At 53.9% G+C, this 26,244-nt stretch overlaps 1 protein-coding gene across 1 annotated transcript in view; it reads left to right on the top strand.

Moving 5' to 3' along the window:
- The window catches only part of LOC129638890 (protein Shroom2-like), a 140,582-nt gene extending 119,429 nt beyond the window's left edge, over positions 1 to 21,153 (top strand). The window contains exons 6-10 of the mRNA XM_055563613.1: positions 759 to 1,277; positions 5,682 to 6,203; positions 7,984 to 8,155; positions 16,032 to 16,304; positions 18,292 to 21,153. Coding sequence (XP_055419588.1) covers positions 759 to 1,277; positions 5,682 to 6,203; positions 7,984 to 8,155; positions 16,032 to 16,304; positions 18,292 to 18,558 — 1,753 coding nt within the window. The 3' untranslated portion in view covers positions 18,559 to 21,153. The remainder of the gene's footprint in view (positions 1 to 758; positions 1,278 to 5,681; positions 6,204 to 7,983; positions 8,156 to 16,031; positions 16,305 to 18,291) is intronic.
- The last annotated feature ends 5,091 nt before the right edge of the window (positions 21,154 to 26,244 follow it).

Genomic DNA, 26,244 nt, shown 5'->3' with positions numbered 1-26,244 from the left:
GGACAGGGAGGCCTGGCCTGCTATAGTCCATGGGGGTCACAACGAGTCAGACACGACTGAGCGACTTCACTTTCATTTTCATATGCATGTACAGAATGCCTGCGTGTGTTTTCCCAGGGTGTGTGTGTGTATGTGTGTGTGTATGCATGTTAAGTATGTGTTAGAGAAAGCTAGAACTGGATATGGAAATGGATGAAAAGTGAAAGTGTTTGTCACTCAGTTGTGTCCGACTCTTTGCAACCCCATGGACTATAGCATACCAGGCTCCTCCTTCCATGGGATTTTCCAGGCAAGGGTACTGGAGTGAGTTGCCATTTCCTTCTCCCTCCCCAGAAAAGGTTTTATCCCTTTGTATATGGCAATTTCCTGAAATAAGTCCCATAAAAATACTGTTTCAATGTGAAATGAGTATTTCTCCATATCACCGTGAGTATTTTCACACCCATGTTTTGTTTAATGTTTGTGTGAATTGTATTTTGCCCCCACATGGCAGCGTGTGTGCCCGTGTGTGTGTGTGCCGTGTGTGTGCCTCCTCTTCTCTGGTATGACATGCCAGAGTACCGCCTCGTGTGTTTGCACCTCATGTCTGCCAGTTTGCAATTGCAGCGGGGACTGGCGTGGGCAGACATGGGTGGATTTAATTCCTTAAAGTCATTGAAGGGAAGTTACCCATGCCCTTGATGGCAGGGCGCAGTCGGTTTGGGGAGGAGAGAGTTCCCTGGAACCCTTGGCTCATTCTTCTTCCTTGCTTCCCCTAGACAAGCAGATGGTCAGCGTTCGGAGAACCACCCAGGAGCACCGCGGGACCCCCGGCAAACCTCTGAACCCCCTGGCGGCAGGGAAGGGCCTGAGGTGTCCCTGGAGGCCCGTGGCCGGGCGGGCACTCTCCCTCGCGATTACCGGTACCCAGAGCCGCGCACACCCCTGGAGCCACCCGCCCGGGGGCAGGAGCCCCGGCCCCTGAGCGCCGCTGCGCCGGCCCGGAGACCCACCCTACAGAGGCCACAGCCGCCCAAGCGTGAGCTCCGGCCGCCGCCAGGGGACACGCCCGGCCGGCCTCACACCTCCGTGGCCTCCTCGGAGGCAGTGGACACGCGGAGCACGCGGTGTGTGGAGGAGCCCACGGCCCGGCCCCGGCGGGAGGTGCTGCTCCCTGCCCCGTTCCGGCCCCTGCAGACCTTTGCCATGGACACCTCGCGCTCGCCGTCCCCGCAGTTCGCCCCGCAGAAGCTGACGGACAAGCCCCCTCTGCTCATCCAGGATGAGAATGCTGCCAGGTAATATCTCTCCCTACCTTCTTGCCCTGTTTAGGGCTCCCTGCAACTGCGGGAGGGTCCCGTGCTTCCTCCCTGGGTGTGAACATGCGTCCCCGCTTCGCCCCGCTCCCTGGCGGCCTTGACCTCGCTCCCCAGGCTGGGACCTGGGACTAACACGGAGAGGACCCCCACAACCTCCCACCCCCTCCAGTGGTCACTTGGATTTTTAACTTGCTGTCGACTTTCCGGCCCCCCAAGGGCCAGAGGGTCAGCATGAGGGTCACAGTTCACTTGCTCAGTCGTGTCTGACTCTTTGAGACCTCATGGACTGTAGCACGCCAGGCCTCCCTGTCCATCACCAACTCCTGGAGTTTACTCAAACTCATACCCACTGAGTCAGTGATGCCATCCAACCATCTCATCCTCTGTCATCCCCTTCTCCTCCTGTCTTCAATCTTTCCCAGCGTCAGGGTCTTTTCCAATGAGTCAGCTCTTTGCATCAGGTGGCCAGAAAGTATTGGAGTTGCAGCTTCATCATCAGTCCTTCCAATGCATTTTCAGGACGGATCTCCTTTAGGATGGACTGGTTGGATCTCCTTGCAGTCTAAGGGACTCTCAAGAGTCTTCTCCAACACCACAGGTCAAAAGTTAATGACAATGCAATAAAACCTGTTGCTCAGTTGCACCCTGTGGGGCTAGCCGCTAGTACCCTGGACAGCACAGAGTATGGCTGTTTCCATTGTCCCAGGAAAGTTCTGTTGCATCTCCCCGCTGTACAGTCTTGACTCTACCCGTTTGAGATGCTTGCCTTTTTGGTGGTGTTGGGTCTTCCCTGTGGTCACGCTTGCTTTCTCTAGCAGCAGCGAGCAGGGGCTTCTCTTGTCATGGAATTCGAGCTCGGTAGTTGCCGCGTCCCGGCTTTGTCTCTCAAAGGATGTGTGATCTCCGTGGACCAGGATTCGAACTTGTGTCTCCTGCATCGGCAGGTGGATTCTTTTACCACTGAGCCACTGGGGAGGTCCATGAACTTTATTTTATCCCCAAAGACAGTGCCACATGGACATTAACTGATAGCATCCTGAGTTTCCCCATGGGTGGAACGACAAGTGCAGCTTCATCTGGGGGTCAGCATCGCCCTCAGTCATTCTGAATGCAGCTGGCACTTAGAGATCCTTTTTACTGGGCATATTGAGGAGCTCGGAAAGGGAGGAGAAACGATGCTGTGGTTTGGGTGGAGGGTGGAGTGTGTGGGAATGTTGTCGATGAGCTGACATGGGCCTCTTGGTCCTCGGGCCCTGGTCTGGGACTTGGGCTCCTCCGAGGAACGTGAGTGAGTGTGTGTTCGGTACTCCTGACCTCTGTTGACTTTAGGAAGTGGGGAGGGGACGTTTCATTTTTTTCTTGCCCCGAGAGAGTGTGGATTTTCTCACTCTTGTCTTTTCCAAGAGTCTGAGAGGAGTTTCCACAAGCAGTGGCAATACTTCCTGACAGTACTGAGTGGGGGCGTCTTGATGCATCCACTGGGCTCCCGTCGTGTATGTCATTTTTGGGGACCACAGAGGTTTTCTTGAACCAGCGTCCTTTCCTGCACTGGCCATTGTAGAAGGCCGGGTTCTGGTCAAAGGAGCACAGTGGTGGGGCAGATGGTAACCATGCCACTCAGGAGTTTCCTACCAAGAAAGGTGGCTTACCCTGTACCGAGTTCAGTGTCCCCGTCCCCAGGGCCGATGTTACAGGTTGGTGGCAGCCTGAGAGAGTAGAATGCCTTTGAGATCCACCATGAACTCTGAGCCAGGGTTCATGAATGGAGACCTGCTCCATGCCTGTCATCAACTACCAACCAGACGGGGAGTAAAACACATCGGACAGGGCCTGCAAGCTGCCTGGTGTTTGTGCAGAGCTCAGAGACGCTTGGGGTTCCCCTGGTGGCTCAGACAGTAAAGAGTCCGCCTGCAGTGTGGGAGATGTGGGTTCGATCCCTGGATCGGGAAGATTCCCCCCAGAAAAGGAAATGTAACCCACTCCAGTATTCTTGCCTGGAGAATCCCATGGATAGAGGAACCTGGCGGGCTACAGTCCATGGGGTCGCAGAGAGTCGGACTGAGCGACTAACATAGACAGACACAGACACTCTTCTTTTGTCTGTGTACCTGCTGACTGACTTCTTGAGTGCTGCCTCATCTCCCTCCATATCCCATATCTCTCCCCTTGCAGTTACCTCTACTTGGGGAGCCAGCCAGGGCACAGAGCAGCTCCTTTGTCCTGAGACATGCCTTCTCGAATTCAGCAAGCGGGTCGTGCAGTCTTGTTGTGTGCCAGTCCAAGGCAGGGATGCAGAGAGCAGGAAAGTGCAGCCTTCCCACCCTGGGGGGATTTTAGAGAGTAGTCACTCACTCGGAATAAAAAAATGCATCCACTCTGGTTCCGAAAGCGGGAAGCTTCCTTTGAAATCTTGGACATTCTGAGGTTGGTTTCTGTGTTTGCTACAAGGTGGGGACCCTGCCCAGCAGCAGGTGCGAGCCTGAGATTTGACGGCTCACAAAAGCATTGGCAGGAGTTTTCTTGGAGCCTGTTTGTGGGTTTGGAGTGTGTGTGTCTGTGAGGAGGGACCCAGGAGGACCTCTTCAGGGTCATTGAGTCACCTCGGGCATCTCAGGCTATGAGAATCTGCCCGTGGGTAGTGTGGTTTATCAGACTTAGGGTGGCATGCCAGGGGCTTCCCTCATAGTCAGTAAAGAATCTGCCTGCAATGCAGGAGACCTGGGTTCCATCCCTGGGCCAAGAAGATCCCCTGGAGGAGGGCATGGCAACCCATTCCACTATTCTTGCCTGGAGGAATCCCAGGGACAGAGGAGCCTGGAGGGCTACAGTCCACGGGGTCGCAGAGAGTCGGACATGACTGAGTGACTAGAGAGAGTGAGACAGTGGCATGCCGGCTGAGGATTCTCTCGGGACTGGGTGCTGCTGGGGACCGGGCCCTCTGGGCAGAACCGTCCAGACTCACTTGGATGGAGCCTGGACAGTGGCCAGGGCCCAGCCCACATTGCGTCCTCCGCGCCCCCGGGTCCTGCTTCTCGGCAGGAATGGATGCGACCGGGTGGCTGTAAGGTCTGGTCTGCTGTGTGGTTTGTCTTTATGTAGAGGGAGCAGCAGAGAAGGCAATGGCACCCCACTCCAGTACTCTTGCCTGGAAAATCCCATGGACGGAGGACCCTGGTGGGCCGCAGTCCATGGGGTCGCTAAGAGTCAAACACGACTGAGCGACTTCACTTTCACTTTTCACTTTTATGCACTGGAGAAGGAAATGGCAACCCACTCCAGTGTTCTTGCCTGGAGAATCCCAGGGACGGGGGAGCATGGTGGGCTGCCATCTATGTGGTCGCACAGAGTCAGACACGACTGAAGCGATTTAGCAGCAGCAGCAGCAGCAGCAGCAGAGGGAGCAGCTCATCAAACTTCCTGAACGTGGAAGTCTGCACGGGTTTCAAGAGGAGAGGTAGTTGTGGTCAGGAATGACCTGGAAGACCTGCTTTGTCAGAAAGGGTATCACAGGCTGCAGAGGATTTGTTTCTATTGCTTTGTTTTTTTTTTTCCCCCAATCAAGTTTCCCCACAAAACAAGGGCTGGTGTGGAGATGTAAATACATGCTGAGTAGGGCTTCCCTGGTGGCTCAGCTGGTAAAGAATCCTTCTACAACGTGGGAGACCTGGGTTCGATCCCTGGGTTGGGAAGGTCCCCTGGAGAGAGGAAAGGCTACCCACTGCAGTGTTCTAGCCTGGAGAATCCCATGGACTGTGTAGGCCAAAGGATCTCAAAGAGTTGGACTTGCACTTTCACTTTCACTCACTCCAGTATTCTTGGGCTTCCCTTGTGGCTCAGATGGTAAAGAATTCGCCTGCAATGTGGGAGACCCGGGTTCGATCCCTGGGTTGGGAAGATCCCCTGGAGAAGGAAAAGTCTATCCACTCCGATATTCTGGCCTGGAGAATTCCATGGACTGTATAGACATGGGGTCGCAAAGAGTCGGACACGACTGAGCGACTTTCACTTCACTTCACTAAGTCACTAGTAGGTGGGGAGGGTTTCTACGCGTGGAGGGAAGAGCATGCAATGAAGAGGGGTCTTGCGTATGTTTTCCTGCTTGGGTGCGATGCTGGAATTTTCCTTCTCAAGTTGAACACCTTGAGGCAGAGGAGGGTCAAGAGACCCAAGTTGAGGGGCCAGGGGCAGGAACTCCTAGATCTTGTCTCCCCAGTCCTGGAACCTGTGACGTGCATAGGCCCATCTTTTGAGCTGGGCTTCTCTGTCTGGAAGGCCCCCCCTCCCCCCACCATGGGACCAGCCGATTTGCTCATCTGAGTTCTGATCATTGAGCCGTGCCTGGGGCCACGACGTGTCTCCAGTGGATGACCCTTGTCTTGGCAGAATCGAGCGGGTGATGGACAACAACACCACAGTGAAGATGGTGCCCATCAAGATAGTGCATTCGGAGAGCCAGCCGGAGAAGGAGAGCCGCCAGGCACTGGCCTGCGTCCCCGAGCCACCTCCGCTGCCCCGGGGCCTCGAGCGGGACCAGATCAAGACACTCAGCACGTCCGAGCAGTCCTACTCACGCTTCTGCCCCTACAGCCGCCAGGGTGCCGAGCCCCAGCCTGCCACCGGCGCCCCGGGCCCCCCCGCCAAGGAAGGCCGGGCCTCCCCTCCCGCGCTGAGCTACGTGAAGGCCAAAGACAGGACCGCCGACGACCTCAAGTCAGAGGAGCTGGCCCGCGAGATCGCGGGCAGGGATAAGTCACTGGCGGACATCCTGGACCCCGGCGTGAGGATGAGAACCACCATGGACCTCATGGAGGGCATCTTCCCCAAAGACGAGCACCTCCTGGAAGGCGCACAGCAACGGAGGAAGCTGCTGCTCAAGGGGCCCTCGCCCAGGACGGCGGAGGAGAGGTGAGTACACCACCCCACCCACCTCCGCCCCGTCCTTCCCTGTGTGCGGTTCTAACCATTCTGGGGACCGTGACGTCAGTTGGGCAAAGAGGGAAAAGGCATGTTTCTAGCAATGCCCGTGGGGCTTTTTCTCTGCTGTCTGCCCTTGGGACACTTGGCAATGTTGGAGACGCTTCTAGTTGTCGCCCCTGGGTGAGTGGAGGTCAGGGATGGTGCTCATCGACCTACGAGGCACAGGACGACCCCCCCCCCCAACAAACAGCGGTCCAACGCCAAAGGTCACTAGTGCTGAGGTGCAGAGGCTTCTTACAGAGAAGTGAGAGCTGAGGCTACAGAGGATACGTGTTTACACAAGAGGCCTTCTGTTATGTATTTAGCTGAGGGGGTGAATTTGCTGTAATTCGGTCGCACAGAGTCGGATACAACTGAAGTGACTTAGCAGCAGCAGCAGCAGCATTCTGTATAGAGGGCTGGGGAGGAGCTTCCCTGGTGGCTTAGACGGTAAAGAATCCACTTGCAATGGGGGAGACCTGGGTTCGATCCCTGGGTTGGGAAGATCCCCTGGAGAAGGGAATGGCCACCCACTCCAGTATTCTTGCCTGGAGAATCCCATGGACAGAGGAGCCTGGCAGGCTACAGTCCATGGGGTCGTAAACAGTGGGACATGACTGAGCTGCTTTCACTTAACATTCACATTTGGAGGCTGGAAGTCACAGATGGCAGTGACATTTCTTGCTTGTTGTTACGACCGGAGATATTATCATTTCAGAGTACTCCAGGGGATCTTTGGTTGGGAAGATCCCCTGGAGAAGGGAATGGCCACCCACTCCAGTATTCTGACCTGGAGCATCACACAGAGGAGCCTGGTGGGCTACACTCCCCGGGGGTCGCCAAGAGTAGGATGCGACTGAGTGACTAAGAGTTTCATGTGTTTCGTTCTGTAAAGGACCCTCTCTAGCATCTTGTATTCAGTCACCTGCCCACAGAAGTAGACCTGCTTACATCTGTCCTGTTGGTGCATGTGGTCTCGGTGAGCATCGCTGATTGATAGTAGGCAGGAGCACGAACGTCGTGTAGCAGACGGGCTCAGAGGCCACAAATGTGGCTGCTGGTGGAAGGATGCCCAGTCAACTTGGGGCCTGTGGCCACACTTAGAGTGGCAACAGACAGCTCCCCATAGACCTCAGGCTCCCTGAGAAAATGATCTGTGCCCTCCTCCCCTGCAGGTGGGGCTTTGGGTACCATTGGCAGGGGGTTCTAGTTCTTGGTGGCTTCCCTGGTAGCTCAGACTGTAAAGCATCTGCCTGCAATGTGTGAGACCCAGGTTCGATCCCTGGGTTGGGAAGATCCCCTGGAGAAGGAAATGGCATCCCACTCCAGTATTCTGGCCTGGAAAATCCCATGGACAGAGGAGCCTGGGGGGCTACAGTCCGTGGGGTTGCTAAGAGTCGGACACGACTGAGCAACTTTGTAGTTCTGGCCTCAGCACCTGCCCTTTCCACACTTTTGTTTGCCTGGTTGATTGATTTTTTTTGGCATACCCCATAGCATGTGGGGTCTTTACTTCCCGACTAAGGGATCAAACTCTTGTCCCCTGCGTTGGAAGGCAGAGTCTTAGCCACCAGCGAAGCCCACTCTGTCCCTGCTTCCGCTGTCTCCTCTCTTCTGGCTCGTGTCCTTTCATCAGCCCCATGGTTCGCAGGTTCCAGCCCAGGTTTCAGGTGCGTCTGTGGGCACATGATCGGAGCTAATGTGGACGTTCTGCCGTTTTGTTCCCTAGGAGGGAGGAGAGCAGCGTGCTGGCAGCCGCACCCTTGGCCACCAACTCCGCCTACTACAGCACGTCAGCCCCCAAGGCGGAGCTGCTGATAAAGATGAAGGACCTGCAGGAGCAGCAGGAGCCAGAGGAGGACTCGGGCAGTGACTTGGACCACGACCTGTCAGTCAAAAAGGTAGGGAGGCCGAAATCCGGATGAGAAGGTGCTGGTGGGAGGCAGGTGGTGGCCCTGGGGCCCACCCCCAGCCTGGCCCTGCACCATGCACCATTTGACATTTGGGCCTGCGTGTGAAGCCTTTTGTGGAAGAGGCTTCTGTCCTATCTACCTCCATGCTGTCGCTCTGTCATAAGATCCAGTGTCAAGAGAATTGGTGGCCACCAGTCTCTTTCATTTTAAGCTCAACCGATAATAATGTCTCTTCTATCCCAGTTGAAACCCAAGGGGCTTAACTATATCACCTTCAGCAGGGTCCATACCGTCTCTGAGTACCAATTTCAAATTCCTGTGATCAGGTGATAAATTCAACAGCAGGTCATAAAGGGCTGTGTTAACCAAAAAGCAGCCCTTGTTCAACTCCAGAAACTAACCAGGCCCTTGGGGATACAGCAGCAACACGCAAATAGTCATTCCTTCCCTGAAGGCACTGTGTTTTCGCAGCACAAAAACAAACACACGATACAGGGCCCATGGGCCACACCCAGCCCCCCAACCTGCTGTTGTCAATAAAGTTTTATTTAAAGACAGTCAATTCATTCATTTACATACGGCCTCTACATATTGTATTATATATGGCCTTTACATATTGTATTATGTTTACGATACTGGAAGCGATGTTCAGTAGTGGCTGTGTGGCCTCTGAAGTCTAAAATATTCACTGTGGCTCTTTACAGAATACGTTTGCACACATATAATCGGTCAGAAAAGGAAAACAGTGAAGGCATACAGAGATAATAGGAGTGTGATTGTAGGGAAGGCTCTGATAAGGTCAATGATGCAGAAAAATCTGGAGTGACACGAGGGAGTGTCCGGTTCTGTCAGGGACTGGGTTGGGGGCGGGGCCACCACGTACAAAGGCCCTGGGGTAGGAGATATGTGACATGTTGGGAAGGCAGCAGAGACCACTGGCTGGAACACTGGAAAGGAGGAGGGGCGGTTGTAGATGCAGGTCAGGGAGCCAGAGGGTGGACCAGGAGGAAGGGGGATGGGAGGTGAGGTCAGGGAGCAGTGGCTGAAGCTGTGTGCACAAGAAGGAGGGAGGATGGAACAGGAGGTCAGGGCCTTGTGGCGGGAGCTCCATGGAGATTTGAGGGGCGAATTGGAGATAACAGTCTGGGACCTGTGGCTGCAGCTGTGTGGACAGGGAGGAAGATGATGATTGGAGAGGACGTCAGGAACTAGTGACTGGAGACGTGTGGATAAAGAACAAGACTGGAGAGATGGTCAGGCTGCTTGAGCCTCAGTTGTGTAGATGAGCAGGGATGATTGGCCATAACGTCGTAAGACAAGTGGCTGGGCCCATGTGAACAGGGATGCAGAGGTTTGGAGAGGAAGTCAGAGACCAGTTGGCTGGAGCCGTGTGGACACGGAGCTGGAGGATTGGAAAGGAAGTTGAGGACCAGTGGCTGGAGCTCTCTGTACGAGGAGGAAGAGGATTGTAGACAACTGTCAGGGACAGAGTGCCAGAGCCCTGTGATCAAGAACGAGGAGGATTGCAGTTCAGGTCGGTGACCACTAGATGGAGCTGTGCAGACAAAGGGGAATGAGACATAAAGTGAGTTGCTGGAGCTGTGTGAACAAGGATGATTGGAGATGTGGCCAGACCAGTGGCTGGGGCCTTGTGGACAAGGAGGAGGAGGACCGCAGAGGAGGTCAGGGACTTGTGTCTGGAGATGTTTCGACAAGCAGTTGGAAGGATTTGCGATCAATAGTCAAGGGGGACCAGTGGCTGCTGCTGTGTGAAGAAGGGTGAGGCGGGTTGGAGATAAAGTTGGGACAAAGTGGCTGGACCTGGGTGTGCAAGGAGTAGAAAGACTGGAGATGAAGTCAGCAAAAACGAGGCCAGTTCAGTTCAGTCGCTCAGTTGTGTCCAACTCTTTGCAACCCCATGAATTGCAGCACGCCAGGCCTCCCTGTCCATCACCAACTCCCAGAGTTCACCCAAACCCATGTCCATCGAGTTGGTGATGCCATCCAGTCATCTCATCCTCTGTCGTCCCCTTCTCCTGCCCCCAATCCCTCCCAGCATCAGAGTCTTCCAATGAGTCAACTCTTCGCATGAGGTGGCCAAAGTACTGGAGTTTAAGCTTTAGCATCATTCCTTCCAAAGAAATCCCAAGGTTGATCTCCTTCAGAATGGACTGATTGGGCCTCCTTGCAGTACAAGGGACACTTAAGAGTCTTCTCCAACACCACAGTTCAAAAGCATCCATTCTTTGGCAGTTCAGGTCAGTGACCACTAGATGAAGCTGTGTAGACAGAGAGAAAGGGGAATGAGGGACCAGTGGCTGGAGCTGCGGACAAGAAAGAGAGGGATTGGAGAGGAGATCATTGACTTGTGGCCGAAGTGTGGACAAGAAGGAGGAGAGCTAGAGAGGAGGTCAGGCACCAGTGGCTTGGCCTGTGTTGAGAAGGCATAGGAAAGATTGAAGGACTTGTCTGGGGAGGTATGTGGAGAAGAGGACGGAGACTGGAGAGAAGGTCAGGGACTCGTGGCTGTATCTTTGTGGACACGGAGAAAGAGGCTTGCAGATGAGGTCAGGGACCGGTCACTGGAGTGGCGTGGACTTGGGGCAGCATTGTAGAGGAAGTCAAGGACAGGTGGCCGGAGATGTCTGTACAGGTAGGAGGACCTCTGGTGACAAAGTCAGGGACTGGTGGCTGGAGCTGTGTGGACGAGGATGAGCAGGACTGCAGTTAGATCAGCGACCACTACAAGGACCTGTGTGGAAGAGACAACGTGTTGTGGGAGACAAGGTCAGAGACAACGCATGGAGTTAAGTGCACAGGGCGGTGGGTCTGTGAGGTCGCCAGGGACCTATGGGTGCCGCTTTTGTGAATACCAGAAGGTCAGGAACCATTGGCTGGAGCTGTGTGGACAGGGTTTGATAAAATGGGAAGGAGGGCCAGGACCAGTGGCTTTGAGTTATTGGAGATGGAGTAAGAATAGATTATGGGCTTCTCATGTAGCTCAGTTGGTAAAGAATCCGCCTACAATGCAGGAGACCCGGGTTCAATTCCTGGTTTGGGAAGATCCCCCGGAGAAGGAAATGGCAACCCACTCCCGTATTCTTGCCTGGAGAATCCCCATGGACTGTAGCCTGCCAGGCTCCTCTGTCCATGGAATTGCAAGAGTCGGACACGACTTAGCGACTAAACCACCACCACCAAGAATAGATTGGAGAGGTCAGAGGTATGTAGACTAGGGTGATGGAAAATTTGAGACAAGGTCAGCGACTTGTGCCTGGCTCTCTTTGCAGAGGAGGAAGAGGATGGTAGATGAGGTCAGGGACCAGTGAGTTGGAGCTGTGTGGATTCGGCACAGGAGGCTCGCAGAGGAGGCCATGAAACATGGTTGGGGCTCAGTGTTCGGGGAGGAAATGATTCGTAGTCAAGGCAAGGACTGGTGGCTGGACCGCTGTGGGCAAGGATGAGGACAGCTGCACTTCGTGCCTTTGACCACTAGGTGGCGATGTGGGGGAAAAGGGATGCCCATGAGAGATAAGGTGAGGGACCCTTGATCGGAGCTTTGTGTTCAAGGAGGAGGTTGATTGACAGGTGGCCAGGGACCTATAGATGCAGCTGTGCAAACACAAGGAGTAGTCACAGAGCGCAGTTAGGGGATCAGTGGCTGGAGCTGTGTGGACAAGCAGGAGGAAGATTGGAGAGTAGGTCAGGCACTGGCCACGGAAGCTGTGTGAAGAGGGGGAAGAAAAAGGGGGGGAAGTTAGTCACACAGTCATGTCTGACTCTTTGTGACCCCAAGGACTGTAGCCAGCCTGGCTCCTCTGTCCATGGGATTCTCCAGGGCAAGAAAACTGGAGTGGGTTGCCATGTCCTTCCCCAGTAGATTTTCCTGACCCAGGGATTGAACCTGGGTCTCCAGCATTGCAGGCAGATTTTTTACCCACTGAGCCAGCAGGGAAGCCCAGCACAAGAGGGAAGGACTGGGTATAAAGTCTGGGAAATAAGGCCAGAGCTGTGTGAACAAGAATGTGGCATTTTGGAGATGAGGTCAGGTACCAGTGGCTGGGATTGTGAGGACAAAGATGAAGAGGACTGCAGTTCAGGTCAGTTGAATCAGTTCACTTACACAGCCACATAGACAAAAAGGAATGGCAATGCTAGACAGTGCTGTGTAGACGAAAGGAATGGCACTGTGTAGAAAAAAGGAGTTGTGTATGGATTTGAGAGCTGGACTGTGAAGAAAGCTGAGCACCAAAGAATGGATGCTTTTGAACTGTGGTGTTGGAGAAGACTCTTGAGGGTCCCTTGGACTGCAAGGGGATCCAACCAGTCCATCCTAAAGGAGATCAGTCCTGACTATTCATTGGAAGGACTGATGCTGAAGCTGAAACTCCAATACTTTGGCCACATGATGCTAAGAACTGACTCATTACAAAATACCCTGATGTTGGGAAAGATTGAGGGCAGGAGGAGAAGGGGACGACAGAGGATGAGATGGTTGGATGGCATCACCGACTCAATGGACATGAGTTTGCACAAGCTCTGGGAGTTGGTGATGGACAGGGAGGCCTGGCGTGCTGCAGCCCATGGGGTCCCGAAGAGGCGGACATGACTGAGCAACTGAGCTGAAGGGTGAGGATGTTTGCAGTTTAGGTCAGTGACTTCAAGATGGAACTGTGTGGAAAAGAGGAAGACTGATGAGAGAGGAGGTCAGGGACCCGTTCCTGGCCTTGTGTGTGGACAAGGAGGAGGGGGGATTTGTGAGTGGCCAGGGACGTGTGGGTGCAGCTGTGTGAAAATGAGCAGGAATGGATGGGGGTTCGGGGACCAGTTCCTCGAGCTGTGCTGACTTGGAAGGAGAGGACTGGAGATGAGTTCGGTGACCTGTTGCTGGAGCTGTGTGGACAAGGAGGAGGACATCTGGAGAAGAGATCGGGGACCAGCAGCTGGAGCTTTGGGAACACGAGGTGGAAGGATCAGAAAGCAAAGTCAAAGACCAAGTGGCTAGGGCTCTCTGTACCAGGAGGAAGACGATTGTATGGGAGGACAGGGACCCATGGCTAGAACTCTCTGTACAAGGAGGAGCGCAGATAAAGTCAGGTTCCGGTGGCTGGAGCAGTGTGTTCAAGTGGAAGGAAGGCTACAGATAAAGTCAGGGAAAGGCGGCCGGATCTGCGTGAAGGAGGATGGGGAGGTTTGTAGATGAAGTTGGTAGGGGGCTGTGTGGACAAGGATCAGGAGGATAGCAGATAAGGTCAAGGATTCGTGGTTGGAGCTGTGCAGACCAGGGGCAGAGGACTGGAAGAGAACTCGCCGACCCTTGGTGAAAACTCTCTGTCCGAGGAAGAGGAGGCTCGAAGATAAAGTCAGCCACCGGTGGCTGCAACAGGGCGTTACAAGTAGGAGGAGGTTTTGAGATAAAGTCGGGGACAGGCAGCCCGACCTATGTGAGCAGTATGGGAAGGCTTGTTGTACATTAAGGCAGGCCCCAGCGCCTGGGACTGTGTGGACGAGGAGGAGGATAGTAGTTGAGGTCAGAGACCGCTAGTTTAGCTGTGTAGACAAAGACCTAGTGGGGCGGGGTGGGGGCGTAGGGGGTGGGGTTCCCAGGCTGCTCAGTGGTAAAGAATCCGCCTACCAATACAGGAGGCACAGGTTCGATTCCCAGGTCTAGAAGATCCCCTTGAGTAGGAAGTGGTGACCCGCTCCAGTATTCTGGCTGGGGAAACCCTGTGGACGGAGGAGCCTGGCGGGCTACAGCCCATTATTCGACGGCAATGCATTGGACGTGACTGAGCATGCACACAGGCTTACAGGCAGTGAGGGATGAGGCTGGAGCTGCGTGAACACAGAAAAGGATTATCCGGGTGGACTATTCAGGGATCAGTGGTTGGATCTGTGTGGACACGAATGGGACAGGGTTGCAGAGGAGGGCAGGGACTTGTGGCTGAACGTCAGTGGAAAGGGAGGAATGACTGGAGATGAGATCGGGGGGCGTGGGTTGTGTCTGGAGCTGTGTTGACAAGGAGGAAGAGGACTGCACATCAAGGCGGTGGACCAGTGCTGGAAGCTGTGTGAACAGGGAGGAGGAGGCTTGCATGTAAGGTCATCGACTACCAGATGCAGCTGCGTAAACAAAGGGGAAGGGGGCTGGGAGATGTGCTCAGGGACTTGAAGTCAGGGAGCGTTGCAGACAAGACGAGGAGAGACGCTGGGAGAGGAGGAGGTCAGGGACCAGTGGCTGGGATGTGTGGACAAGGAGGGTTGGAGGCCCATCAGGGACCCATGATGGGCATTTGTGGGGGGGAAAAAGGAGTAGGATGGCAGTGTTGAACTCCCTGTGTCATCCTGCAGATTCCTTCTGGCTTTTTCCATATTGTAATGTGTGTGTTTCCACACTACTTTCTCCATTAGTCCCACCATCCTTCCCCTTGCCTATCTGTTCTCTATGTGTCTGCATCTCTACTGCTGCCCAGCAGATAGGTTCATCAGTATCATCTTTCTAGATTCCATATATATGTGTTAATATATGATATTTGTTTTTTCTGATTTACGTCACTTAGTATAATAGGCTCCAGGTTCATCCACCTCATTAGAACTGATTCAGCGGTGTTCGTTTTCCTGGCTGAGTGATATTCCACTGTGCATATGTACCACGGCTTCTTTATCCATCCATCTGCTGATGGACGTCTAGGTTGCTTCCTTGTGCTGCTGGTGCTAAGTCGCTTCAGTCGTGTCCAACGCTGTGCGACCCCATAGACGGCAGCCCACCAGGCTCCTCTTTCTCTGGGATTCTCCAGGCAAGAACACTGGAGTGGGTTGCTATTTCCTTTTCCAATGCATGTGTGCGTGCCAAGTCGCTTTAGTCATGTCTGACTCTGTGCGACCCCGTAGACGGCAGCCTACCAGGCTTCTCTGTCCACAGGATTCTCCAGGCAAGACCGCTGCAGTGGGTTGCCATTTCCTTCTCCACCCATGTGCTGCTGCTGCTGCTAAGTCGATTCAGTCGTGTCAGATTCTGTGCGACCCCATAGACAGCAGCCCATTAGGCTCCTCTGTCCCTGGGATTCTCCAGGAAAGAATACTGGAGTGGGTTGCCATTTCCTTCTCCAAAGCATGAAAGTAAAAAGTGAAAGTGAAGTCGCTCAGTCGTGTTCGACTCTTAGCGGCCCCGTGGACTGCAGCCCACCAGGCTCCTCCGTCCATGGATTTTCCAGGCAAGAGTACTGGAGTGGGGTGCCATCGCCTTCTGTGACCCATGTGCCAGCTATTGTAAATAGTGCTGCAGTGAACAGTGTGGAACGTGTGTCTTTTTCAGTCACGCTTTCGTCCAGGGTAAATGTCCAGTACTGGGATTTGCTAGATCCTATGGTGGTTTTAGTCTTAGTTTTTTTTTTTTTTTTTTTTTTTTAAGAAATCTCCATATTGTTGTCCATAATTGCTGTACCAATTTACAGTCCCACTAACAGTGCAAGGGAGCTTCCCTCGTGGCTCAGCTGATAAAAAATCCGCCCACGAGGCAGGAGACCTGAATTTGATCCCTGGGTTGGGAAGATCCCCTGGAGCAGGGAAAGGCTACCCACTCCAGTGTTCTGGCCTGGAGAATCCCATCGACTGCATAGGCCGTGGGGTCCCAAAGAGTCAGACACAGCTGAGCAACTTTCAGTTTCAAACAATGCAAGAGGGTTTCGCTTTTCTCCACAGCCTCTCCAGCATTTATTGCTTGCAGATTTTTTCGATGCTGGCTTGACATTTGTTCATGCGCAACAAGCTGCTGACGGGCCCTCAGGCCAGGAGGTGCGGGCGGGTGCAGGGGGGCGCCCAGGTCAGCAGGGCCGTGACTGAGTCCCGCACGCTGTACCCACAGCAGGAGCTCATTGAGAGCCTTGGCCGCAAGCTGCAGGTGCTGCGGGAGGCGCGGGAGAGCCTGCTGGAGGACGTGCAGGCCAACAGCGCGCTGGGCGACGAGGTGGAGGCCCTGGTCAAGGCCGTGTGCAAGCCCAACGAGTTTGACAAGTTCCGCATGTTCATCGGGGACCTCGACAAGGTGGTGAACCTCCTGCTGTCGCTGTCCGGCCGCCTGGCCCGAGTGGAGAACGCCCTCAACAACCTGGACGACAGCACGCCTCCGGGCGATCGGGTACTCCCCCCGAGGCGGGATGGATGGATGGGGGGTAGGGCCCGCAGGGTGCGGAGTGAACGCCTGGAAGCCTCGCTGGGCCGGCTGTCCAGCTGGTCGCAGAAGGTCTTCTTCTCTCTGGCTCTCTTCCTTCTCGTAGTGGGGTGTCGCCCCGAGATTCCCGGCGTTGTTCACTTACCTGGTGGGTCTGACTCTTTGGGATCCCATGGACCGCAGCACGCCAGGCCTCCCTGTCCATCACCGTCTCCCTGAGTTTTACTCAAACTCACGTCCATCGAGTCAGTGATGCCATCCAACCATCTCATCCTCTGTTGTCCCCTTCTCCTCTGGCCTTCAATCTTGCCCAGCATCAGGGTCTTTTCCAGTGAGTCAGTTCTTTGCATCAGGTGGCCAGAACATGCTAGCATTATTTTATACATTCAGACTCATGTCCATTGAGTCGGTGATGCCATCGACAGGCTTATTAGTTAGCATTGGGGACACTGAAGGAGTCCCCCACCGGGGACTGTGCCTGTGGACTTCCTGGGCCCTGAACCTTCACTGTATCCCTCGGGGTCTGCACATTAGGTCCACGCTGAGCATGCTTGATGAGCTTCACCTTCGTAGAACCGGAGGCAGCGGTGGTCCACAGCCGCCTCCAAGTTCATTGTAGGGGCCCGGCCTCCACTGTGAACAGCCTTGGGGGAAACTGTCGATGACAGGCGCTAAGGAGGGCAAAGAGGCAGCGTCCGGCTGTGGGAGGCTCCCCCTGTCTTTCCAGATAGAAAGCGGGACACGTGGGCCAGACGTGGACACAGGATGTCCTCCCTCCAATCAGGAGCTTTTAGTCTCCAGGGATGCCAACTGATCTCTGTAGCCCTGTTTGGAGAATCAACTGAGGTCTCTTTGTCTTTTGGTTGGAATTAATGAATTGCAGTTAATCCTACTGTCACTCATACTGGCAGGTCAGGGTGTCCTTTAGCAGGGGGCAGGTGGCCCTGAAAGGTGGTGCAGGCCACGGATACTTCCCAGGCTCCGGACCAGGGAAGCAGTTTCTGTTTTTACTGGGCCCCCACACCCACACCACCACGCCCACCAAGCAGCAGCCCTGTGCCTCTGGCCTCTCCTTGGGGCCCCTCCACCCCCGTGATGCTCCCACAGGGCTGGGGGAGGCCATTCGGGTCACCAGGTGGCGGAGGAACGGGAGACTCGGCTGGCGTCGGAAACTGGGACGGAGGACGGGGCGTTCCCTGAAGTGCATCAGCCGCCACGTGGAGACTGTTTAATACCGTTCCTCGCTCCCTGCCTTGTTTTCACAGCAGGTTACGTACGCGAGCCCAGGGACTGTAGGTGTGCACCCCGATCTAGGAGTGGGGGCGTCTGTGTACCCCAGAGTAAGGAGCCAGGGCGGCTACACGGCCCACCCACCCCAGCCTCTGCCTCTGTGTCTCGTTTTCCAGCCCTTTGTCCTCCTCACCGTCCGCCTCTCCTGGTGCCATAAGGGTTTAGCAATCCTGCCCTGGGAGATCTCTTTAAATGCACTGCTTTGACCCACTTTGCCCCCATCTGCTGTGTTGTCAGGGAAACGCCTTGGGCGCACGCAGGTCCCCCCCACCCTGCGAGTCCTTCGCTGCCTGCGCACATCTCCCAGTTTTGGACTTTTCCGGGCGCGAATGGCTCTCATGTTCCTCCGGGTATATCTAGGAACCTCGTGGCGAGGGGGCGGGGGATGTATCTGGGTGCCTCCTGCAGGGGTATATCTGGGTGCCTCCTGCGAGAGTGTATCCCGGTGCCTCATGTGGGGGTGTATCTGGGCGCCTCGTGCTGGGGTATATCCGGCTGCCTCATGCAGGGGTGTATCTCGGCACCTCGTGGGGCGGTGTATCTGGGCGCCTTGTGGGGGCGAGGGTGTATCCGGGCGCCTCACTGCGCAGGCGGTGGGAGGCTCTGGCCAGCCTCCCCGCCCCGCTGGATCCCCAGCAGGCTTGTGTGTCTTGTGTCTGTCCAGCAATCCCTGCTCGAGAAGCAGCGCGTCCTGATCCAGCAGCACGAGGACGCCAGGGAGCTGAAGGAGAACCTGGACCGCCGGGAAGGCATCGTCTTCGACATCCTGGCCAGCTACCTGGGCCCCGAGAGCCTGGCGGACTACGAGCACTTCGTCAAGATGAAGTCGGCGCTCATCATCGAACAGCGCGAGCTGGAAGACAAAATACACCTGGGTGAGGAGCAGCTGAAGTGCCTGTTGGACAGCCTGCAGCCGGAAAGAGGCAAATGAGGGTGCACCCACCCCCCACCCCACCCGGCCCTCCCTGGAGGAGGAGGAGGAGGAGGAGGAGGATGCAGATGGGGTTGGCGGAGTCATCAGCTCTGGTCCTGCGAATGAGCTGAAAACCGCAGCCTGTATTTACGTCCTGTCGATGGGGGTCGGGGGGTGGGGGGGGTGTCCTCTCACAGCCAGGTGGCGGTCAGCAAAGCAATAACTTCCATGTGTGTGTTTGGGATGAGTTCTTTAATTCTTAGGTTCCCTTTTGGAATGCTGAGCAGAGCGGCTCCCCCCGCCCCTTCTCCGTGGTGGCCCGGAAGCGTCCCCACGTGGCGCGGGGGCTCGGGTGCGCCATGCGCGCCTGCGCAACAGGGTCACCACGTGGCCTATACCGGCAGTGCGTGCGGGCACTGAACCGCGTCCTCCGTGCGGGAAGAAACGAGTGCGTCTCTAAGAAGGTGCATGTGGGTTGAGGGTGGGGGCGGTTCGCCTGGTGCACGAGCTGTCCTGTGGATCACGGGAAGCCCCGGAAGTGTTGCGCCGTTGGTTGTGTCTGTCCTGTAAGGATGACCCCTGACCCAGCAAAATAATGAGGATGAGCATTATTTATTAATGTGTTAGAAAGGAGAATAGTTGTCCATGTGGTTTAAAGACCAGCTGTGAAATGAGGAGCTTTCAGCACGCTAGGCTCACTCATGGTGAAATCGCCACTTGCACAGTGTGCATGCTTTAAGAAAGGCACACGCAGAAGGGACATACCGGCTTTGGTTTTTCTGGGATGACACCCGCGTGCAAATGGTATTTCTGCAAAGTGAGATTACCTGGCTGAAAGTGTGTCCGGAGGGTATGTGCTTGCAAGGTTTTTTTTTTTTTTTCTTAAGGCCCCTGAGATATTTTCCTCATTTACTTTCCCCTCTGCCCCTCCCCCCCTGCCCTGCCCCCAGAACATTTCTTTGTGCCCTGATTGTATTTCTGTGTGTATATGATTGTGGATTATAATTGGCAGCTCCTGTCTTGTTGCTTCTCTGGATTAGTTATGGCAGTGTCAAGGCCACATTTCCTCTAAGAACCCATGGTTCTGGCTTTCCAGAAGTCCTAGTGGACCACAAAACTCCCAGACCTGGTCTTTATCTGCCACAGAGTTGACCACTGTCTGTTCCCCGTTTTATCATTTGATATTGCAAGGTGGTCCAGAGTCTGTTCACTAAAGAAAACACTGTCGAGCTGTTGTTTTCCAGTGCCCGAGTCATGACTAGGAGAAGATAACTTGCAGATCCCATGTGCTGCATTTGCATCCAGAACATATAAACAACTTTCCAAGTTAACAGTATGAAAACAGACAGCCCAGTTAAAACATGAGCCAGAGACTTAAATAGACACTTCACCAAAGAGGCTATATGCATGTCAGTAGGCACGATAGGGTGTTCAGCCCCTCGTGGCTTGCTTCTCACGGTCTGATTTTTAACCTGATCATCTGTGTTCCGTCCCAGTTGGGTGAGATCCTGCATAATGGCGGGAGAAGCCCCAAGATAACTTCATGTTGGGGTGATAGAGATCAGATCACGTTACTCCTTGTTTCCTCTTATGCCTGTGAAAGGAGTTTTCCGACAGGTAGGGAGATAGCCCTTTGTCACCAGTGGCCGGCACCTTCCCAAAGACAGAAGGACACAATGTCTTATTAAAGGACAGTACTCCACACGGAGCCAGAAGGACAAGCTGGACTGGCCACGGTGATACCTCTGCAGCCCTGGGGAGAACCGACCTGGCAGGCTTCAGTGATGCTGGCAGTAAACATTCCTTGGCAGCCCACCCACACCAAAGAAAAAGGCCTTTTTCTGCACTTTTTATTCTTCTTAAATTAAGCTGTTCCTGATTTGAAAAGCCCCTCTTCTGCCAGTGAAGTGTCATCGTCCTCCTCACACGCTATGGTCACTTGCTGTGAAAATGGGTCATGACAGAAACAAAGCTGGCCGTCCATGGACCCCCTCCCCCACCCCCGCCACTGCCACCTTCCTCCCTTGGGGAGATAACCACAGTGATGTCAGTGTGTTTTGATTTTCACAAAGCTTTCATCTGTGATTCTTGCCCTTGTCATACAGTATTGTGATCATTTTGATGATACGTCTGTAAAATGTGAAAATAGAGTTTTTGCCTGTAGCCAGGTTTTCAGTGTCTTTTGAGAACGTTGTCTTCTACATAGCAATACACAGGGCACTGGTGTCCTTTAAACGAAGCCCATAGAATCACAACGGTCCTGTCTGTTTCCCTATCTGCCTCATAAATGTCTGGTGGTGGGGACATAGAGATTGCAGTGAGTCAGTGTGCACAACTTTGTGTATAGCTATATTACAGCATATGCAAACAATCTGGTGCTAACGTTTCTCCCGTGGCATTCCTGGGTGGTGGCTGATGGCTCACCCCGGGTCATTGCTCAGCTGAGAAGTGCTCTCTGTATCTCGAGGTTGCAGTCAGGGACCTTGCCGGAGACTTTGATCATGCCGCCCACCATGGAAGATGTGTACCAATTTCATGCTCAACACTTAACACTTACCTCTCAACAGATCATCCTGCTTGACCTTAATACAATAAATGGTGTCTTTCAGTGAATGGAGTGTGTCTTTGTCTTGCATCTTTTTAAAAATTGGAACGTCCTTCCCGTATGTCAGATCCTTCAGCCACTGATAAATCGTGGGGTTGAATCTGTGTATGCAGGTGTTTGACTGTTTCTGCCTGTTGAGTTCAGGCCAGTCGGTCTGCAGCCGGGGAAAAACATCAGGGACACTGGTTGTATCAGTCAGCTGTTGCCACAGCCATGCTGTGTAACAACCGCTATAAAATCGCAGCAGGGTGCAGGGAGAAGTAACTCCTTTAGAGGAGGAATTGGTAGATCATTCTGCTCCGCGCGCCTGTCATCTGCCTCCCAGGACCAGGCCTTTGGCCCGGGCACGTCCATGGCACATGACCGGAGAACAAGCCCAGTCACATCGGTGCTTGCCCCGGGTGTGGTTATGGCACACCTGCTAGCCTTCCATTGCTGCCGCAAATCCCACAGCCCAACCCGGAATCCAGAAGGTGTGGCGTGTGCTCCACCCGGTGACTGCAGGGAGCTGTGAAGCACTGGGGCCATTGATGGAGCCCCGTCATCTCCCACGCTGGGTGCTGATACAGAGTAGCACCCTGTGGTCCAGGACCTGAAGCCAAGTTCCTGGAGCCAAGCCACCTGTCACTTGAAGATCGTATGGCTGTGAGCAGTCGCTGGCCTCTGCACCCCTCAGCTTCCTCCTTCCCAGCCCTTGGGAGAGCAAGTGAGCTGATAATGTCAATGTGCTTGGAACCTGCGCTGGGTCAGAGGAGTGCCACATGGAGGGAGGTGTTCACACCTCTGGTGCCGTCACTGCAGCCTGGGTCTGGAGGAAAAGCGTTCTCTGCACCCGGACGCCCCTGTTGGAACCACCAGAGGACAGATGGCAGCTGCTCCCTGTCGGCAGCGGCCAAATGCTTCTGTTTTTGAAGCAGGTTGGTGGGACCCGGAGGTCAATCAGTTGAGAGAGAGGCAGTCTTCCTTTTTTTTTGAATAATTTTGCTTGTTGAATTTTGGCTGCTCTGGGTCTTGCTCGCTGCTCGGGGTTTTGTCTGGATGTGGTGTGCAGGCTTCTTGCATGTGGGCCTCAGTAGTTGTGGCACGTGGGCTTAGTTGCTCTGCGGCAGGTGGCATCTTCCCAGATCAGGAATCAAACTCTTTCCTGTATCAGTGGATTCTTTACCACTGAGCCACCAGGGAAGCCTGAGAGAGTGTTCTTAGTAAGAACTACTCAAACATAGGAGGTGAATTTTTATTTGGGATAAGGGAAAAAAAACATTGTCACAAACTTAGGGACTTTAATAAGTACACAAGTGCTACATACATTATTATTATTATTATTGGCTTCTACAGGGCCACTTCCGCTTGTCTCGTGAGTTGTGAAAGGATGGAGGGATTTGTCCATGAGGGCGGTGGAGGTGCAGTTGTAGGCTGGGGTGGTGGGGGTGTGGCTGTGGGAGCCAGTAGTCCTCATGCTCCACGACCCGTGGACTGAGATGCTCAGACTTCTGTTTCTTCAGGGCGAGCCACCTTGGGCACGCTGAATCAGTCTCAGGCACGGGGGCATGGGGGATGCTGTCTGCATCCTCACACCTGTTGGCTTGACCACCGCAGGGCCACCAACAGCCTGCAAGCCCAGGCATTCCGGAGGCGGGGGAGAGGGGAATGTTTTCTGCATTTCCCATCAAAAGAGGAGAACCTCGCACGTTGCGTGTACACATATAGGCTGTGCACTGAGTCACACTGAGCCAGGTAACACATCCCACGACACCCCAACCCGTGTCATTCGCCTCCTCCACCAGATCCCCAAAATGCCTGTGACGACTCCGGTGCCCTCCCCCTCCGTGAAACCTAGGAAGTGAGGTGCAGAGGAAGGCAAAGTGTCACGAACTTAGGGACTTCAAGAAGTACACAAATGCTACATAAATTCTTTACTTTTTTTTTTGGCTGGCAATGAACCCTCCTTTCTCATCTCAGCAAAGCCTAGGGCAGAGGAACATCACTGGAGGCCCCGTGTCTTACCCCCCATCTTGGAAGGGTCATGCAGGGGGAGGCCTGCCCCTTTCAGCTCAAGGTCAGCCTGTTTCTAGTTTATACCCGCTTAAGAAACTCAAGCGTGAGGCCTACCTGACGGCATCATGCAAGCAGGCCCGGACCCCGTGGGCAGGGGCCCTCCATGCACAACAGTCCACGGCCCCGGGAACAAGGCCGGACACTGTCCACAGGACGTGCTGACGGGGGACACTGTCTCTCTTCGGAGGTGTCCTCTCCAAAATGCATCAGACAAACCCAAAGTGGGGGAGAGGCTTTTTATTAAAAAAAAATAAAGCTGACCAGTTCCCTTAAAAGGTGCTGAGGCGATGAAAGCCCACCGGAGGGGCAGCTCAAAACTGGAGGGAATGAAGACGCCTGACCACAGCGACAATGCAGAACCTGCACCACAACCCCAGGCCGAGGCGGGAAGAGAACCCAGCCTGGGGGTGGGAGAAGTCTGAATAAGGTGTGTAGATCACCGTGTGGTCAACGCGAAGTTCTTTTTATTTTTACTGAAATACACTTGATTTACAATGTTGTGTTAATTTCTTCTGTACAACAAAATGACTCATATATATAAACGCATACTTTTTTTTCCATATTCTTTTCCATTATGGTTTATTACAAGATACTGAGTATAGCTCCCTGTGCTACATAGTAGGGCCATCTTGTTTATCCATCCTACGTATATATATGTTTGTGAGTTCAGTTTAGTTCAGTCCCTCAAGTCATGTCCGACTCTAAATAAATGGTTGCTAATTCCAAACTCCCAATCTTTCCCTCCCCTCCCCCTTGGGAACCACAAGTCTGATCTCTGAGTCTGTTTTCTTTCATACGTATGTTGATTTCTGTTGTATTTTTGATTCCACATCTAAGTGATATCATATGGTATTTGTCTTTCTGCTGCTGCCTTGCTTTTTGCTGACTTAGTATGATCAGACCCATCCATACAGATGGCATTTTTTGGGTTTTTTTTTTACTTATGGTTGAGTAATAATTTCTCTGTATATATGTACCACATCTTCTTTATCCATTCATCTGCTGCTGGACATTTTGTTTGATTCCATGGCTTGGCTATTGTGAATAGTGCTATGAACATGGGAATGTATGTATCTTTTTGAATTAGTGTTGTCTGGATATACGTCCAAGGATGGGATTGCTGGATCATATGGTAGCTGTACTTTCAGTTTTTTAAGGAACCTTCATACTCTTCTTCATAATGGGTGCACCAATTTACATTCCTACTAACCATGTAGGAGGGTTCCCTTTTCTCCACACCTTCTCCAGCATTGTTTGTACATTTTTAAGGATGGCCACTCTAACCAGTATGGGCGATACCTCACTACACTGTTGATTTGCATTTCTTTAATAATTAGTGGTGGTCAAGGTGAATTTCTTGATTCCCAGCGTCATGCTATGGTGACTGGTGTCATTTCCACTTGGTTAATCTTGGGTGAAGAATGTGCTCTTCTTGTTGAATTTAGTCGCTCAGTTGTGTCGGACTCTTTTCCACCCCGTGGACTGTAGACCACCAGGCTCCTCTGTCCATGGGGTTTCCCAGGCAAGAATACTAGAATGGGTTGCCATGCCCTCCTCCAGGAGATTTTCCCAACCCAGGGAATCGAACCCAGGTCTCCCACATTGCTGGTGGATTCTTTACCATCTGAGCCACCAGGGAAGCCCCGCGACCACTGGAGTGGGTAGCCTATCCCTTCTCCAGGGGAACTTCCCAACCCAGGAATCGAACTGAGGTCCCCTGCAAGAATGTGTGGAGATGTGCTATTTGCTACTCTCTCTTTTTTTCCCAGAAGCTAACAGTTTTTTCCGATGGAAAAGGTGCTCAACTGGTTGCTTTCCACAATTTCAAAGGAGGATTTCCTTCTGTGCCTTCTCACTTGAGCACTTTGTTCCCGTGTGTGAGGGGAGCTTTAAAGCTGAGTTTGGAATAGTTCTGCTTAACAGGAAGGCCAGCGCGGAGCTGGGGCCCTTGGACCTCTTGGGTTTTCAGAAGACTCTTGATTTAAACCGTCAGTAAGTGCTGGGGAGGGTGCTTATCTGTGCTTGTCCAGGTGGGTAGCGGATGTTGACAGGAGGAGTGAGCGTGGGCAGCGAGCCCATGGGGGCCGGGGGAGGGGTGTGCACAGCCAGGTTTGGAGAGGCAGGGCGTGTGCACTAGGCCGCCAATGCCATGCCCTGGGTGCTCAGAAGGCAGACTTCAGTGCTGGGGAAAAGGAACACAGGATTGCTGGCCCCTCGGCGGCAGAGGTGCAGTTCCTTCACCATCCCAGTTCTGTGCTGGGGGACGGGGGGAGGGGGGGCAAGATTCGCAGGGGACGTGCATGTCCAGGTTTGCCCTCAGGCACACCTGGGGGTACTACCCTCGGCCTTGAGGCAAGAAAGAGGTAGAGCTCTGACTCCGGGGGTGGGGGGTGGCGGGGGTGGCAGCCTGGGAAGGGAGGCCGGCATTTCACCGTTTCAAAAACCCCCGCATGTCGGGCAGCATGTGGGGAGCATGGTTCCGCGTGGAAGGCAGTGATGCGCTCGAGCTGGCGTGCAAACGCCCTGCGCTCTGAGCGCGGTTTGCTTCCCAGCAAGCCTGCACCGAGGCACCAGATTTTAACCTTATGCTCTGGGTTTTCCCGAACACATGTGCCCTTGGACTGCCACAGCACCGCCCCGCCCCCGTGATTAAACACTGAATGCCGATCAGAACGCCCGCATGTCTCGAGAGGCACCGTTCCAGGGAAATTGCAACTCCGGGTGGCCATTGCGGGACTCTTTGGAGTGTTGGATACAAGGGCCTCCAGGCCCCTGGGGGTGTGAAGGGTGGTCCTGTGACGTCTCCGTATGAGACCCTGATCTGGACATGTGATTTGTGTGTACATTCGGATCCAGGTTTTTTTTTTTTCTTCCGGCATGATAGAAGATACGGGAAACACACACGTGTACAGAGAGTGATGAGTGTGTGTGGATGGCATTAGCTGACAGCTTTACAGCAATACTGGAGCTCCGCGTGCATGCATACTCGCCTGCCTTCTCATCTGGATGAAGAACCATCTGCCAGGACTGACAGGCCAGCCACA

The sequence above is a fragment of the Bubalus kerabau genome, chromosome X (assembly GCF_029407905.1).
Source record: "Bubalus kerabau isolate K-KA32 ecotype Philippines breed swamp buffalo chromosome X, PCC_UOA_SB_1v2, whole genome shotgun sequence".
Taxonomy (NCBI): domain Eukaryota; kingdom Metazoa; phylum Chordata; class Mammalia; order Artiodactyla; family Bovidae; genus Bubalus; species Bubalus kerabau.
The sequence above is the reverse complement of the archived record's forward strand: the minus strand, read 5'-3'. Positions and strand labels throughout refer to the sequence as shown.